The following is a 15,710-nucleotide window of genomic DNA, read 5'->3' as shown; positions in this document are numbered from 1 at the left end:
TATACTGTAAATACATACGTGCACCTCTCTGCCATAAAGATTTGTTTTCCCCTAGATCATTACAACATCTTCATCAGTTTCTTACGGCTGTTAGAACTCAGGCTGCACATGATTTTAAATATAATCTGTTATTCATAACAATCTGTAGCTGAATGTACAAGATCAATGAGCAGAAAAATATTATCACTTTTATCTGGAGTATATTTTGGTTTATGGGCTCCTAGTACAAAGTTAACCCAACGATAAGATAGCAAGACTCAAATCTTGAGTAGGATCTTTCCTGTTCACTTTCATTCTTAGCTTTTGAAAGAAGCAGCAAAAACTTTAGGCCTGAACATACCTCAGGTGACAGTGGAAGAAACTGTTGTGGGATCAGGGCAACACGGCAGCACTGGCCATTTCATCATTTGGATAATGCAACTATTTACTTTGTTCTTACGTTAGTGAGAGTCACTCAACTTCTTTCACCACCCTATGTTCACATATCTCCATGCATCAGATCAGATTAGATCAGAGCAAGATCAGAGCTAACTTTTGCCTACAGTCTTACTGATTTTTGTGGAACTAATTCCAATTTACATGGTTATACAGGGCTTATCCAGAGAGTTACATGCTCAGAATTAGGAGCACGTGTCATGTCACCAGACTATAGGTGAGAAGAAAAAAACATCAGGCCTTGACATTTTTTAGAATATAGAATAACAATAGTTACTATGTGAAAACAGTGATTAATGAAAATTTTTGCATGTGCTTATATGTAATCTGATAGGAATTACTTGCTGCCTAAAGCAAGAAACAGTGCTGTTTGCTTAGCAGCTTATTCCAGTAATCACCTATCAAAAGAGTATTTTCCATCCATCAATGATTGTCAGTGAATCTCCAGATATAAATGATAATACAGAGCCAAAGAAACATTTTTAAATTACAAAAGCATGCTTGATTATCCCCAACAAAATATGATATATGGTTACCATTACTCAAAAGCAAACAAAATGGACTATGGAATAATCTTAATGGGCTATGTATTTAAGATTAAAATCCACTGACTTCAAATTAGAAATGCTATAGTTGAAATAAAATCTATTTAATTTAAGATTCATCTTAGAGAACCATGCTTAACCACCAAACAATATCAGAGCATGCAGATCAATTTTTACAGTGAACAATTATAAAGAAAATTTTCCTTGCATCTTCAGGAAATGTGTATGTTTTGGGTTTTTTTGTTTGTTTGGTTTGTTTTTTTTTAATGGAAAAGGAATTTAAACTTACTGTGCCTTTAAATAAAAATCACTGTTGCCAGATTGGTACAAGGGAGAGGGTCAACAAGGAGCATTTTAGTACAGGTGGGAACTTGAATTCATGCTAACATAGGGTGGGGAGTGTTGTGTGTATTCCAGGAAGGTAAGTTCCAAGGGTAAGACCATTAAATTGAAGACGTTAAATAACAAAGACAGTGAGGGTTTGGGCTGCAGACTGTTATCTTCTTACAAACCTCAGGTAAGCTCTTCATTTCCAGATCTGTTTGAATACTATTTGATGAGCAGACCAGACACCAAAAATATTACTTGTGAAAGGTCTGGAAGATTGGGCTCCAGCTTGGCTTACTGGAAACCTATGACTTTATTTTTAGAAATAATATTTACAAGATTCTGTATGTGACTCACATTTTGGCCAAATCCTGAAAACATGCACCCAAGACTGTATGGATTTGAAAAAAAAAAATAATCCTAGATGGAGAGTAGCCGTGGGACAGGCTAGGGTGAAAAACTGAGCCAGTGCAGACAGAAGTCATCAGACTTGATTAGAAGTGGACACTGCCGGACTTCTACAAAGACGCGTTCAGGGTGAGTAAGGCAATAGGGTTTTTTTGTGAGGAAAATAAACAAACGATTCTCAGGGAAAATGGAGGAAGGAAACAAACTTTTAAACTGCCATGTGATGTGGGAGCAAACTGCTTAGAGTTAGGTGTGAGGTGTCAGCAAAAATATGTGTCGTCTCATTGCGGTTATGATCACTGAAGCAGCTGGTTCGTTCATGCACATGCACGTGTTATGTGAGTAATGTAAAGTCAGCTCAGAAAAACATTACTTTACATTGAGAATGGCTGACTACAAACAAAGGAACCGCATGCAGGGTTGGTAGGAAAGAGAAATACTGTACCAATTGGCAAGGGGCATCCAGCCCATCCAGGCCAGGCTGGCCTGGCTCCCCTTTTTCCCCCTTAATTCCACGGAATCCCTGTTTGTAAAGATTAACTTGCAATGTTACTGTCAAGGAAATGCCTTTGGTATTGACTTATCTGGAGCGAACAAATAACAAGAGAGAGGCAAGAGGAGCAAGCTGACCACTGTGGTATGGTTTCAACCTACAGGACACTGACTTTGGCACATCCCAAATTTAGTTCCTTTCCTACATGTTTGACAGAAAATAATGAAAAAAGCCTACCAACAAAACACACAAATTTAACAGAATCATAGAATGGTTCAGGTTGGAAGGGACCTTTAAAGGTCGGACTCCCCAAATCCCCCGCAGTGAGCAGCCTGAAGGTCTTCAGTATGGTGCTTTAAGCCAAATTAGGAGGGTGAAAAACAAAGTCTGCTCCAGAATTTACCAGAACTTGAGATATGGCTGCATTAACAAAGGGCAACAGGTGACACAGTAGCTGGTGCTTGTTCCTCTCTCCTTGTTTCTTATTCCATCACTCTACAGCAGGACAACTGATTGTCCAGTACACAAGTGAGACGTACCAATGGGCAAGGTGCATCTAATCCAGGAGCACCCTGTTCTCCTTTCTCCCCTTTAGGCCCCTTTTTGCCTTTCTTTCCCTTTTCCCCCTGTGGATACAATGGTTTGGATAAAACAAGTTTCATTCTTTTGGGAAAAAAAATAGAGAAAGATTGGTTTAAAAGTTTGGATTTTTCTTTTTAAGCCAATGGAGAGCTGAAAGGACACTTACCACTGTGTTCTGGTTTGGATGGTGCGATGTGGAAAAATAAATTATATGATCACTATCAAGAACTGCAATCAGTAGGTATTAGTTTGTGTTGGTATTTCGTATCAGTATTATGAATGTTTTGAATCCTAGAACAGGGCTTGAAATCATTGATGTCTTGAGACAGAGGCAAATCTGCAAATCCCCCCAGTCCACAGTCCGAAGTAACAGGTCTTCTGTTTGCTCTAAGTGGTAGTATGGAAGAGCACATGCACACTAAGCTGAATTTGTCAACTTCCCTAGGGCGTTTGTCACTAGTCAGGTGTAACTGCAACAGCAGAATACCTCAGGATAGTTTCTCTAAAAAAGACCTATGGCACGAATGCTTCACAGGGACAGCTAGTCTCTGGGAAATTCTATCAGGTCCCATGGTGTCACGTCAAGAGTGAACTTGGCCTGCTGCTGAACTGACCCTTTGCCTTCTGGAAGGGTTTGGGACAAATCTTGTACTCAGACTTGTCCACAGAAAACAACAGATGTCACTGATAGTGCACTCCTGTCACTCAAAATACAACACGACCATTTCAAACCCTGTTACAGGAATCAAAACATCCAAACTGCTTGATGGAAAGGTACTAGAAAATTTCAATGATATAATAATGTCTTGGTATCATAAACTAATCACAAGTGACAATTAGATTCTTTGTTTCTCTATTCCAACATTTACTGCAGGCAATGCTTCATCTGCTTAACTTACCAAAATTCAGTCCTTTGATTTCACACTGAGTTTTCTTTTTAAATGAAAAACTTCTAATGTTTTAATTCCTCATAGAATTGACTCCCCTCCACAAAGCTACCTGCAAAGATGACCTCACCTTCAAGCAGTATAAGATGTTTGGAGAGTTCATTTTATAATTGATTTCACACCAGTTGATCACAATGGTAAATGAGTTTCAGGTTTGCTCTCAATTTCACAAAAATCAAAAAAGGTTCCATTAAAAAAAAAAATGAAACAAATTGGACTAGGATTGTAAAAAAAGGGATAGGAAGGATGAGCACATCAGGAATATCACAAGAGAAATGGGAAAAATAGTCATAGGAAAATTAGTATGACATTGGAGAACCAGCAAGCGAGGTTGTGGCTATTGGGAGGATTTAATTTGTGAGGAAAAGGGTAAAAAAGACAGAGGAATTGTAAGGAATGAAGGTAGAAGGAGAAGGAAGGAATGCCCCTTTGGAAAGACAGATGGATTTTGGTGAAGCATAGTAAATAGATATTTAAGCTGTTCCACACCAGCACATAAAACCTTAATCCATTAACAAGAAAAAAAACTATTTTTACACAATTAAAGAACAATTAGCTATATCATATTTAAAAAAAAAAGGAAGGAAAGCACATTATTAATTTAATATCATCGCATACTTGACACATTCAAATTAAAAAATCTTCTCCATGAGCAAAACATACTGCATTCAAGACACCATAGCAGCAAAGTTTCTTGTCTATCTTTTCTGTGTGCCAAAAAGTTGCAGGATAGTATTTAGGAAAACAGCAACCCAAATATTACCCTTCTTTACCAAATTACAAGACTGCAATAGAAAAAAAACCCCACGAGTCAGGAACTTCAAGTTGGCTCAGGTTGCATCTTAAAACTACAAATACAACAGCATAGCATAGAAGGCAAACACCTTCAGGGTCAAATCCCATGTTACTTGTGCTTGATACAACACCAATATATTTGCTGTGAGTGTGTGCAACCACAGAGTGCAGACAGACTCCAAAAGTTATTCTGAAAACGAAGAAGTTTGGCTTCTGACTCTTTTTTATATCTTTAGCAATTGTATTTCTCTAACTTGTCATGTTACAAGTTAGCAGATTTAAACTTCCTGCGCAGCAAACCTAGGTCTTATTCAAACTACTGCCATCTGTGTAGAGAATAGTCTGGGTTTCCCGAGTACTTAACTACTTTTTCCATGGACTGAGTTGTTCTCTTTTAATCTTCACCTCCTTACCCTGAACTATAGAGATCCACAGGAGATACACAGAATCTACATCTGATGAAAATTAAAATAAATAAATAAATTCCTTCCTGTCCTTCCTCAGTGCCTAGAGAAATACAAATTTGTGGCATTTCTGTAACACCATTATGGCTGCAACAAGCTCCAGTCCTCAGATTTTCACCAGGAGAAGAGGATGATGCCTTTCCAGCCACTGTTGTGACGCATCACATCACACTCCTCTGTCAATATTTATAACAAGAGACACAACTGCACATTTGGGATCAGGGACTTCTTCCCCACTTTCCCCACAACAGAGTCTCTACTTTTTGTTAAAGGTGATTCCTTTTCAAAAGGATTTTTTTTTTTTCTATTAATGTAACTTGAAAATACAAAATTAATTGTACAAACCTTTTTTATGCTGGGTGCTCCTGGACTATAATTATATATGAGTTATTACAGCTAGAACACTTAAAAAAAAATTTTTACAGCCAAGTTAAGCAGACATTATAATGCAAACACTGACTTGTTTTCACTGTAGCAGAACATGCTAAAAAAAAAAAAATCAGTCTAGGACTCATCTCAAACTGAAGAAGAAAAGAGTTATTGCCTGCCTATCATAGCATGTCTGTGAAGAAACAACAAACTTGCTAATGTCAACTTCTGTGATGTCAGTCTAACAGCCAATACTCTAAGGAATATTTAAAAATCAAGATATCATGGGCTGGGCCCTCAACTTGTAAACAGGCTTATCTCTATTGAAATGAGTGCTGTTACACAAGTTTCCTCATAGATAATTAGTAATTTACATAAGGAAAAAGATCTGAACTGAGAAATAATGAAATCTTCTGTTCTCTAGTTTAACCTCCCATCGTGAGCAAGATGACTCCTGACCCTAGATCAGGTGAAACCAGACCAAGTCCAGCCCTGGTCCCTCCATGGGCAGAGATTCAGCCATGTCTCTGGGTAAACTGTCCTTGTGCCGTGCTGCCCTCTTAGTGAACAAGGTTTTCCTAATAGCCACTCAACCTCCTAGGAGCAGCATGTGATGTGGTTTGGTGTCTTGTCATTTGCCATTCCCCACAAGAGTTTTGCTATATCATCTTTGTATCTCCCCTTCATGTAGTTTGGCCACCTCTGTTAGACTAAGTCAGTCCTCCTCCTTCAACATCTATCGGTTGCATGTGCCCCAGGTCCCTGCCAGCATGGTAGACTTCTTCCCCTCCAATTCCTCATGTTTTTCTTGAACTGGGGGGCTCAAAATACCATCTGCAGTATTAAGGAACCTCACAAGGATTGATTAGAGAGGGGTAATAATTAATTTTAAATTTCTGTACACAACCCCACTAATATATCCCAGTTTGAGAATATACTATTAAGCTCATTCTCTTTGGCACTTACTGTAATTCCCACTTAGCACAGACTGGCCATTTTGCCAGTCTTCTATCAGAGCCAGTAGTTATCAGTTACACCTTTCTACTGGTAACTGCTCTCAAAAAGAAAAGCTGTTTGCTTGTGACAGACAGACCCATAGTCTTCACCAGCAAGCAAGAAGAGCTCACCATTCATTGTGATTACTCTGACAGGTCAGACACTGCCCTTAAAATATTAATAGAGTACCTGCTTATGCAACAATTGTTCCGCAAAACCAGTACCTTACCAGTGATTTCTGAGCTCAAAAAAAGCAATGTAACAAGGGACTGAAGGGAAGGGTACGTGTCATAGTACCTTTACCAATGCATTTAGTCCTGAATTCATGTTTACTAAACATATTTCCAAGCCACTGTGTCTGGATGGTGAAAATGAGGTTAGGCTGTCTCTGTCAACTTCACTGTCTACTTGGTTTATCAGAATGGTAGCATATATGATTTAATTTCAAGCCACTACTTAATTGTAAATAAGACATTGCCAAAAATTAAAATGTAAACAGTTCCTGTCCTTACCCATTTGGTGTGGGACAGGTAGTGTGTAAAGGCATGGTACACTAGGATCAAGAGTTATACTGCATATACTGCCAAGGAACAGAGTTGCAGTCTTCAGCATAAAATTACCGCCACAATGACACATTTCAGTGATGTCTGCACTAAAAATTTTGGACTGACAAGGATTTCTGACAAGCATAGGATGAACTGGAGAAAATGAGCCTAAAAACAAGCTGTGTTTTGGGACCTGTTTATGTTCCTAGTTCTGTGCATAAGTTTTCCTGGCTTCTCATGTTTTTGCTTGCTTAGCATGTGACCTGCCTTTTGGCACACAGTAAAAACTGAGATGAGTTTTAATGGGACAATTTATAGCATAAAGACAGCAGAGCTGACTAAGCTGAGGAATCAAGCAACAGTTAGTAACACTATGGTCACCTTTTCTCCCTTTTCTCCTATATCACCCTTTTCTCCTCGAGGACCAGGGAAGCCCTATAAAAACAAAATGGACAAAGATAGGTCGACTTTTATTCACATGCAGGTTAAGTTTTCAAATACTCTTGAAAAACCAGAAAGAAAAAAAAGAAAGATTTCAATACATGCTTTGTATGTATCTGCATATTATGTGTGCAAACGTGCATGCACACAAGAGCATGTGAGAGAAGTAAGTCACAGTGTTTGATTGAGTCATTTGCCAGCAACAGAAAGAAATCATAGCACTCAAAACGGCAATAGTCCATGCTATGTAGCACATGAACAATTTGGAAAAGACTCCTACAAGTTAGGGATTTTGGTGTAGGACTAGAGGAAAGGGCTTTTAGTTTTAGCATGCCAAAGAAAGAGCCTGTATTTCAAAATGTATCACTTTCAGGTTATGGAATTTAATTTGATGAATTTACTTAGCCAAATATTAGTGACTTCTTGTTCTTCTACAACTGAGCCACAATTCTATTTTCTAACCAAACACAGTTCTTCAGCCTATTGACTTCCAAAGGACCAACTACTTGCATTACTAAGCACTGTACCTGGTGGGGCCTGCCAATAAGGGCTGTACTTTGCATAATCTTTGTCCTCTTTATCACAGAGAAAGAGCAAATGCAGCACTTAGCAAGTCTCTGTAAGTACTCCATGCAAACTAAATGGAAATGAAGGTGTGACACTCAGTAAGCTGTTTCTTTTAAGGTGCTTACCTACCAAGAGTGTATTGGTCATACATATTACTTACATCAAGGCCAGGCTCGCCATCTTTGCCCTGCCAAAGAACCATATAAACTACATTAGTGTCCCTAAGTTGTGATGCCAATGGCCACCTTGATGTCCAGCTGCTGTGCTCCCTCCATGCAGGGGCAGCCCATGTTGCTGAGGCTGCACACTCAGCATTGCTGTTAGTGAAGGACATTTCTGTCAGTGTTTAACATTTCCAGCAACTGATAACTTGACTGTAAAATTCTGCTAGACTGTAAAATTTTGTTTGCATGCAGATTCCAGGAGCAAGCTAAAAATACAGAAAAGCCTATCATTTTTCATTTTTGGTTCACAGGAAATGGAAACAGAAATTGGATGTTTATTTTTTTAACTTGCAAAACTGACCCTCAGATAAATGTGCGCTGCAAGATAATTTAACACTCCACACAGCCTGCAAACTGTTCCCAGCCATTGACTCCCGATCCAATTAAACCACGAGTCTGTATTCCATCTTAAATTGATTCATCAAACAGATTAGACTGAAGCGGGTACAGAAACATTGCAAGTCTCTTGCAGAGGCTGGTTGTGCCAGGCCGAGCACATCTACATGGCTTTCCTTGTGTCAAAGTACGGAACACATGTTTGTATGTACATACCCGACCTCAGTCACAAGCAAAGTAAACTTAGTAAGTAAACTGATTATATTTGAGCTATCCTCATTAGGCCAAAGGAAATTCTCACTCATATTTTAGAAGCAGATAATATAATTTAAATGGTTGTATTTAAGGCATACCATCTCCACTTATCAATAATGAACTTCTCAAATCGCTTCTGAGCACACAGCATGGAAATGAAAACAAAACTGGTCTCTGAAGTGTCAAACAAAGCAAAACCATAATGGTCAAGTAGCCTTGCAACTTGGAAATCCAAGCAGCTTATTGACATTAAGAAAATCACAGCTTTCCATGGTTCATCCTGAACTCGCATGCCCCCCAGGCAGCTGATGGCCACAGGCGGCAGAAACAGGAGCACTAACATTATAGATTTCCCCTCTCTTACTGGTTCATGTCAGGTGTTTCGTTGCTTTTGCATGACTGTCTGTCTGTCTGTCTGTCTATCTATCTATCTATCTAATCTTTGCCTTTACCTAGTCATTGTATTGCTAGGTGAAAAGCAGTCATGAAGCACACAAAGTTTAATCAAGGAGTGATGAAAAGCACAAGGTGTACAAACCACATGCAACTTACAGGCAAGCCATATGGTCCTCTGGGTCCAGGGTCACCTACAGTTCCCTTTTCACCCTAAGAAAAGATTACAGATCAAGCAAACAAAAACACTGTCTGTCTTAGAAATGATCTCTACTAAGTGCTTTAGGCTAAAGTTTATGCATTCCAAATCATTTGAGTGAAAAATATCCGAGCTCATTTATTTCTATCAAACAGTAAAAAGGGCAAAGAGAAGGTGTTTGTTACTTTCTAGGCAAAATTACTTTTCAGGCACATGATAGTATTTTTTTTTCTTTTTCTTTTCTTTTTCTTTTTTTTAAAATCCATTAGTAACTGAAAATAGTTTTCAAACTGAAATTGCACTGATTTCAATTTCAAGCCAGTAGCAGCTGCAACATTGCACTCAGTACAAATCCGATGTTGCAATGAAAACTGAGGATATACAGCATCAAGCTGCAGCACAGCAGCTGAGATATGATACAGTGACAAACAGTAATGTGTCTATCAAAACTTGTGTTTAAGCAGGCAACACTATTAACAGTGACACTGAGAAGATTATCCCATGCACTGTACTGTGTTGCTAACTGCTCTGTTGGATTCTAGATTAGTGATGTAAATACCCTGGTTTAATAAATCAAAATTATATTGATATGCAAGACAAACAAGTTCAGAGATGACTCCAGAAGTTTGAAATCATTGTGCACTAAAATCCACAGAAAAATTACCACTTTCAAGTGGAATGCTACCAAAATAATCCTGCAAGCTTAATATAGAGCAAACTTTTCCAAAAGAATGAAATTTCAGGATGAAAAATTTCAGGCTGACAGTAGGAACCATCTTTACTCTCCAATTGTTCTTTATCAAGCTTGATATGGAGTTATGCTTCCAGAGTCAGCCAATGTCAGCCCATTAGCTGGGCAAGAACAGCCCTCTGTGAGCTTGTTAGGGAGGCAGGCTGGTACCGGCGTGTGGGCAGCAGTCTTGTTTCAAACTTCTGAATAAAACCCAGAAAAAGAGCCATACTCTCTTGAAAGGACTAAACTGCTCAATAAAAGATAAGATAAAAATAAATGTCCTGGCTTCCTCTAGTTTTCAAAGCTCCTACTCTGGATTTGTTACATAGGGTTACTTGGATCCCTTCTTCATCTCCTTTCCTTAACGTAACCTCATGCTAAAAGAGGGTAAGATTTGGACTAGATACATGGAAGAAATCTTTTACGATGGGGGTGGTGAACAGGTTGCCCAGCGAGGTGGCAGATGCCTCATCCCTGGAAACATTCAAGGTCAGGCTGGATGGGGGTCTGAACAATCTCATCTAGTTGAAGATGTCCCTGCTCATTACAGGGAGATTCAACTAGATAACCTTTAAAGGTCCCTTCCAAACCAAATTTCTGCAGCTCTCTGATTCTGTAATGCAAGTCTTCATGCAAGACTCCTGGCATACAGAAGTGCTGTATTTCATCCTAGCAACTGCTGCACTGAAGCTCTTGGGATAATTCCATGTACAAGATCCTCTAAAAATCTGAGTTATTTACTACTCATTATTAATTCATTACTCTATTATTAAAAGCACAATACAGAAATGTAGATGGTGTGCTTAACTAACAGTGGAGATCATCAGTAATAGATGATTTTAAAAACATTAAATCCCTTGCAGCTTTAAAACTTTCTGCTCAGAACAAACTAATGTACTGACTTACGTATATAACACCTACAAAACTGTTTGATCAATACTTGAAATATGTCAAGATTAGTTAAATGTATTATTTTAAAATCTCCAACAGAAAAGACAACTGTACAAAATCCCCTCAAGACGAGCCAGTAATGTTGCTAAACATATCGTAGATATAAAGATACTGAATGTATCAGTCTAGGAAATAACCTCATCTATTATGTAAGAATATACTTAAAGAAATATCTCTCAGTTCTTTTCTGCCTCCAATACAAAGCACATGCTGAAATGTGTCTGGAATATCAGATGAGGTCCTGAATGTTTATAGATCATAAAAGATGTATAGACTGCCATGGACACACTGCCCTCAGCGATCATGCTTAAAGCATTTCCTTCAGACATTTACAAACTTCAGGAAGGTTTGTGGTACCTTTTTGTAAGACAATTCACCAGTGCCCAAAGATCAGAAACCACAGCCTTTGTTTTTGCCTCATATTTCACTTCAGTCTCCTGAATAATGGGTAAATATGAGCTACCATTTGCATTAATAAAGCTGCATAATTGGTGTCTCCATTAAAACTGATGTGGAGATACTATAACACTGTCATGCTGACAAACATTTTAACCAAATTCAATAGAATGCATTTTCCCTCCCAGTACAGAACATGTGTAGTGATGATGATGATTCAGTGTTGCAGACACTACACAACACATCTGAAAAGCAAAAGCAAGCTCGAAACCAGGTCTTTGCCATCAAGGCAAGAGTTTCAGGAAATCAGCATTTCATTACTTTTGTCTTTCATCATCTTTTACATGGACAAGAAGTTGGATACATGTTATGCCTGTCATTACCCCTCAGGTTTACATGTCCTCCTTCACCAGCTGTAGTTTAAATGTCTATCTGTTTACCCATGTTCTCTATTTTCTCTCAGGAAAATATGTGAGATCAATAGGTACACAGCCAGATTCAGAAGCCTATTATGATCAACTTGTCCATTTAATGAAAATGGTCTCTGTAGAAGCTGTCTAAGAACCTAGATAAATGGTATTTGCAATAGTTGAAGAATTTATTAAGGACTGTAAGACACCAGCCTAATAAAACTATATCAATCCACTCTATTAATTACCATTTCTGTTTCTACTAAAAGAAGTGTACAAAACCACAGTGTTGTAATGTTCACCAGTATCATACTTCTGGAATTGTTAAATCCTGTGTTAGCTTTTAATGATCAATAAGTAGTTTAAAGTTTAGAGAGAAAATGACACAGTTAAGTTCACACGCTGAGTTAATAGTGCATTTGTTCTAAAATTCACATTTTCCTATTTTCTAGTGACATGCACTATTTTCCCAGTATAACCTCTTACCATCTAAGTAAGTTTTGTATAAAGACTGCCTGGTGTTTTCTGTTTTAATTAAATAGTTCAATTGGAAACAAACCAGCCAGCCCTCATTTGCACAGCAGTCTGTTCTACTGAAGAAAAGTTATTCAGCATGACCTCAAATGCAGCCTGTGCAACAATGAATTCATGACTTCTATAGAAGAAATCACTAGGCTTTAGTTTGATTATATTTGCTTTCCTTAACTTTTAAGAAGACAAATATATAGTGACCAGCATTTTACATGTATTCTTTTAAAGTGAGATTGTTTTACCAAATTTTAAATAATGTGGATTCAAGAACATGTTTATGTTTCATGTTAGGAATCCCTGGTGCCCTTCTAGGTTAATATTGGCTCGATGTTTTTCTTATCAGTGTGGGCAAAATGTGATCCTGTCCAGTGATAGTGAGCAGTGGCACTATGCACCATGTTTAATTAAAAGGCAAAATCTGAAATCTGCAGGCAAAACCTTTTTCCTCCTGCTTTCACATAAACAAATTCAACAGTTGCAAATGCAAGTTGTAAAACTACATTTAAAACACATGATTTGTTACTTAGATAATGAGACATATATCAAAGCCAAACACCTGTTAGATAGCTATACTACAAACAACTTCTCCCAAACAATATTGAATAATTAAATGAACAATTACAGCAATAATCTTGCCAGTTGATTGCTTGAAAAAAACACACCCTCCCATCTTTCTTGTAAACTTCCATTAATTTAGAAACACAGAAAATGGTGGGTGTGCAGGAATTTCTTGCACACCATAGTTTCTATATTTTTGCAAATCTGTCCCTCTGTGTTCATGCAACTATTGAACCAATTTACACCAGAGAAGTTCCTGTCCCCTTTGTCACTACTACTTGTCAAAAGCCATGGTAGGGAATATTCTAGATGCAGCTGTACAACTTATTATGACCTTGAGTACTTTCATAAGAAAAAACAATTATAGCTATCTTTCATACCTTGGATGAATAGTTTATATTATAGCAAATTGCTTTTGAAAGAAATTTCAACAGGTAGTATACACACATATCCTTCAAAATAAAATCTCACAATGCAAGAATAAAATGTACAGTATTTATATATGCTTCTACGTGTCTATTTCGTCTAAATTATTTCCTGAAGTTCGGAAGACGATATTCAACTATCTTTTTATAGAGATTATAAGAAAACCAGTTCTGTCCTAGTTGAAAAAAAAGTATGTAATACCCTAGGGAAAAAAAGAAAAACACTCAAGTCCTTCAGACAGTTAACCAGCCTGAGTGGTAACCGCAGTCTACTGTTCCTGTTTTGGACTACGCTGCATGTCTTGTATTAATTTCTCAGCACAGAGCTCTGTAAAAATGAATCATCAAGCCACGCATACCTTTCTCAGATGTACTGCTGTTAAAGCTAGCTGGGCCTGTGCCATATGGCAGCGTCCTTAATGCAGCAAGTCTGAAGTCATTTTAGCACAGCTATTTTGTTAAAGGGAGAAATTCAAAGAGACAAAATTCTGTGCTGACAACTCCTTGGTGGTTTTAGTTAGCATGAAGTATCATCTTTTGTTTTGTTTTACAAGTTGGTGGTTGCATTATTAAAGATGACAGGCTCACAGGTAAATATTAAGGTCTCTATCCTATTTCCACAGGAGAAAATTTATGGTCAATATTTAAAATTAGATAGGGGAAATCCTACCTTCTAAGCATAAAAAAATGGAAGACAAGACGTTTGGGATTTTTTTCAAGATAAAAACATTTAAATGCAAAGAAGTGAGTTTGTTTGGTTTGTTGTTTTTTTTTCCATTGCATAAGTATATAATCAGATCACACTACCCCAGTTTGTTCTCTTGATCCATTTAAACCAAATAATGCAATCAACCAAAATAATGTCCTGTGCAGCACCATGAACTTGAAAGTGCTGTAAGTTTCTTCCTGATTAGTCATTACAAAATACCAGCTCCTCTTAAGTAAATGAGTTACAAGATCAATTCTTAAACTTCATGTGTGTAACTAGAACAGATTTACAGTTCTGGGCTGATCCTTAAACAGATGAGATTCTGTTCTGTTACGTAACACTTAGGCACACTATATAAGTAGCCATATGACATTTTGCCATTGCAGCAGCTGCCTTTTAAAGAGAAACACATGGAACTTAGACTTACTCTTTCTCCTTTAGGACCTGCAGGGCCATGGGGACCAACTGGGCCATCTACACCCTAGGAAAGGAAATCAAGAGGGTAAGAGAGAGGTCCTGTTCTTACAAGTCTGTAGTTTTAATAGTCAAGAACTAACATGGAATCAGTCTTCACCAGCTGAAAATGCAGACTTAATTGCAATAGGACTTCACCAAGCAAATCCACTTGGCTTTCCAAACTCACCTATAAGCTCTCATATTATGAGGTAACCCATCTTTCTTCTAGTTGAACTTTATTCACAGAAATAATCAGATTTACAAAGATTTTCAATTTGTTGAAAGAATAAGAGTGAATAAGAGCGAAAGAAAACAAACAAAAACCAGAAAAACAACTTTGATAATTTTTTGAATTGAAATGTCAACCTGTAAAGTGGACATACCTACTGCAGTGATCAATGGTAGTCTTACAGAAGCCTTCAGATACATAACTCCACTCATCTTTCACTTTATCAATTTCTTTATCATAAAACCCAAATAATTTAACATTTCTCTTCAATTCAAGAATGCCTGGAGCAGAACCCCAGCATGTCTGCATCCATTCAACTGATTCCATATTAGCATTAAACAAGGCTGGTTTCCTATGTAAACCGAATCCCTAACCTTCCTCAGGAAAACCAGGGCAGCTATCCAACCAAAAACCAAACTGCCTTTTTAAGATTCAGAGCTCCTTCTGCAGAGAATTATTCTCCTTCCCCCACATATTGCCCTAAGAGCCTGCTCAAAGCCCCATCCTATACAGCACAGAAAATGCCTGTGGCATTTGGTCTTCCTTCCTCCATGCCATGTGTAAGCATGGCCAGTGGAGCTGCTGGAGAGGACATGGACTTGGTAATGAAGAGTGACACAGAAAGACGAGGGACTCACCCGGGGTCCTGGCTTTCCGTCTAAGCCAGATGCTCCCTGTGTGGTTAGGTGGAAGCATGGATGATGGGTGCAACACGAATGACAAGAACGTGAGATTAGTAAGTGGTGCTGATGAATAAACATAATTCAAACATACAGTACAAGTTGTGACAGGGTTCTGGACTGGGTATCACATTACTACAGCTTGTTAGTTAAAAATTCACATAAAACATCAAGAGCCTGATTCTGTTCTCACATTAGAGTAGCATCACTGACCCACCCCTGCCTTAACATCACAGTATCACAGTGTATCAGACCAGAAAAATGTCAAACTACAGGAGTGCTACAAACACCAGATGTTAGGGTGTTTTTGA

General features: G+C 38.0%; 1 protein-coding gene across 1 annotated transcript in view; it reads right to left on the bottom strand.

The window, feature by feature from the left end:
* Positions 1–15,710, bottom strand: part of COL25A1 (collagen type XXV alpha 1 chain) — a 322,787-nt gene that overhangs the window by 6,678 nt on the left and 300,399 nt on the right. Inside the window, exons 31-35 of the mRNA XM_051616887.1 lie at positions 14,462–14,515; positions 9,282–9,335; positions 8,075–8,101; positions 7,288–7,341; positions 2,161–2,238 (exon numbers count right to left, since the gene is read on the bottom strand). Coding sequence (XP_051472847.1) covers positions 2,161–2,238; positions 7,288–7,341; positions 8,075–8,101; positions 9,282–9,335; positions 14,462–14,515 — 267 coding nt within the window. The remainder of the gene's footprint in view (positions 1–2,160; positions 2,239–7,287; positions 7,342–8,074; positions 8,102–9,281; positions 9,336–14,461; positions 14,516–15,710) is intronic.

The sequence above is a fragment of the Apus apus genome, chromosome 4 (genome assembly GCF_020740795.1).
Source record: "Apus apus isolate bApuApu2 chromosome 4, bApuApu2.pri.cur, whole genome shotgun sequence".
Lineage (NCBI taxonomy): Eukaryota > Metazoa > Chordata > Aves > Apodiformes > Apodidae > Apus > Apus apus.
Note: the sequence above shows the minus strand (reverse complement) of the source record. Positions and strands in the feature narration are given on the sequence as shown.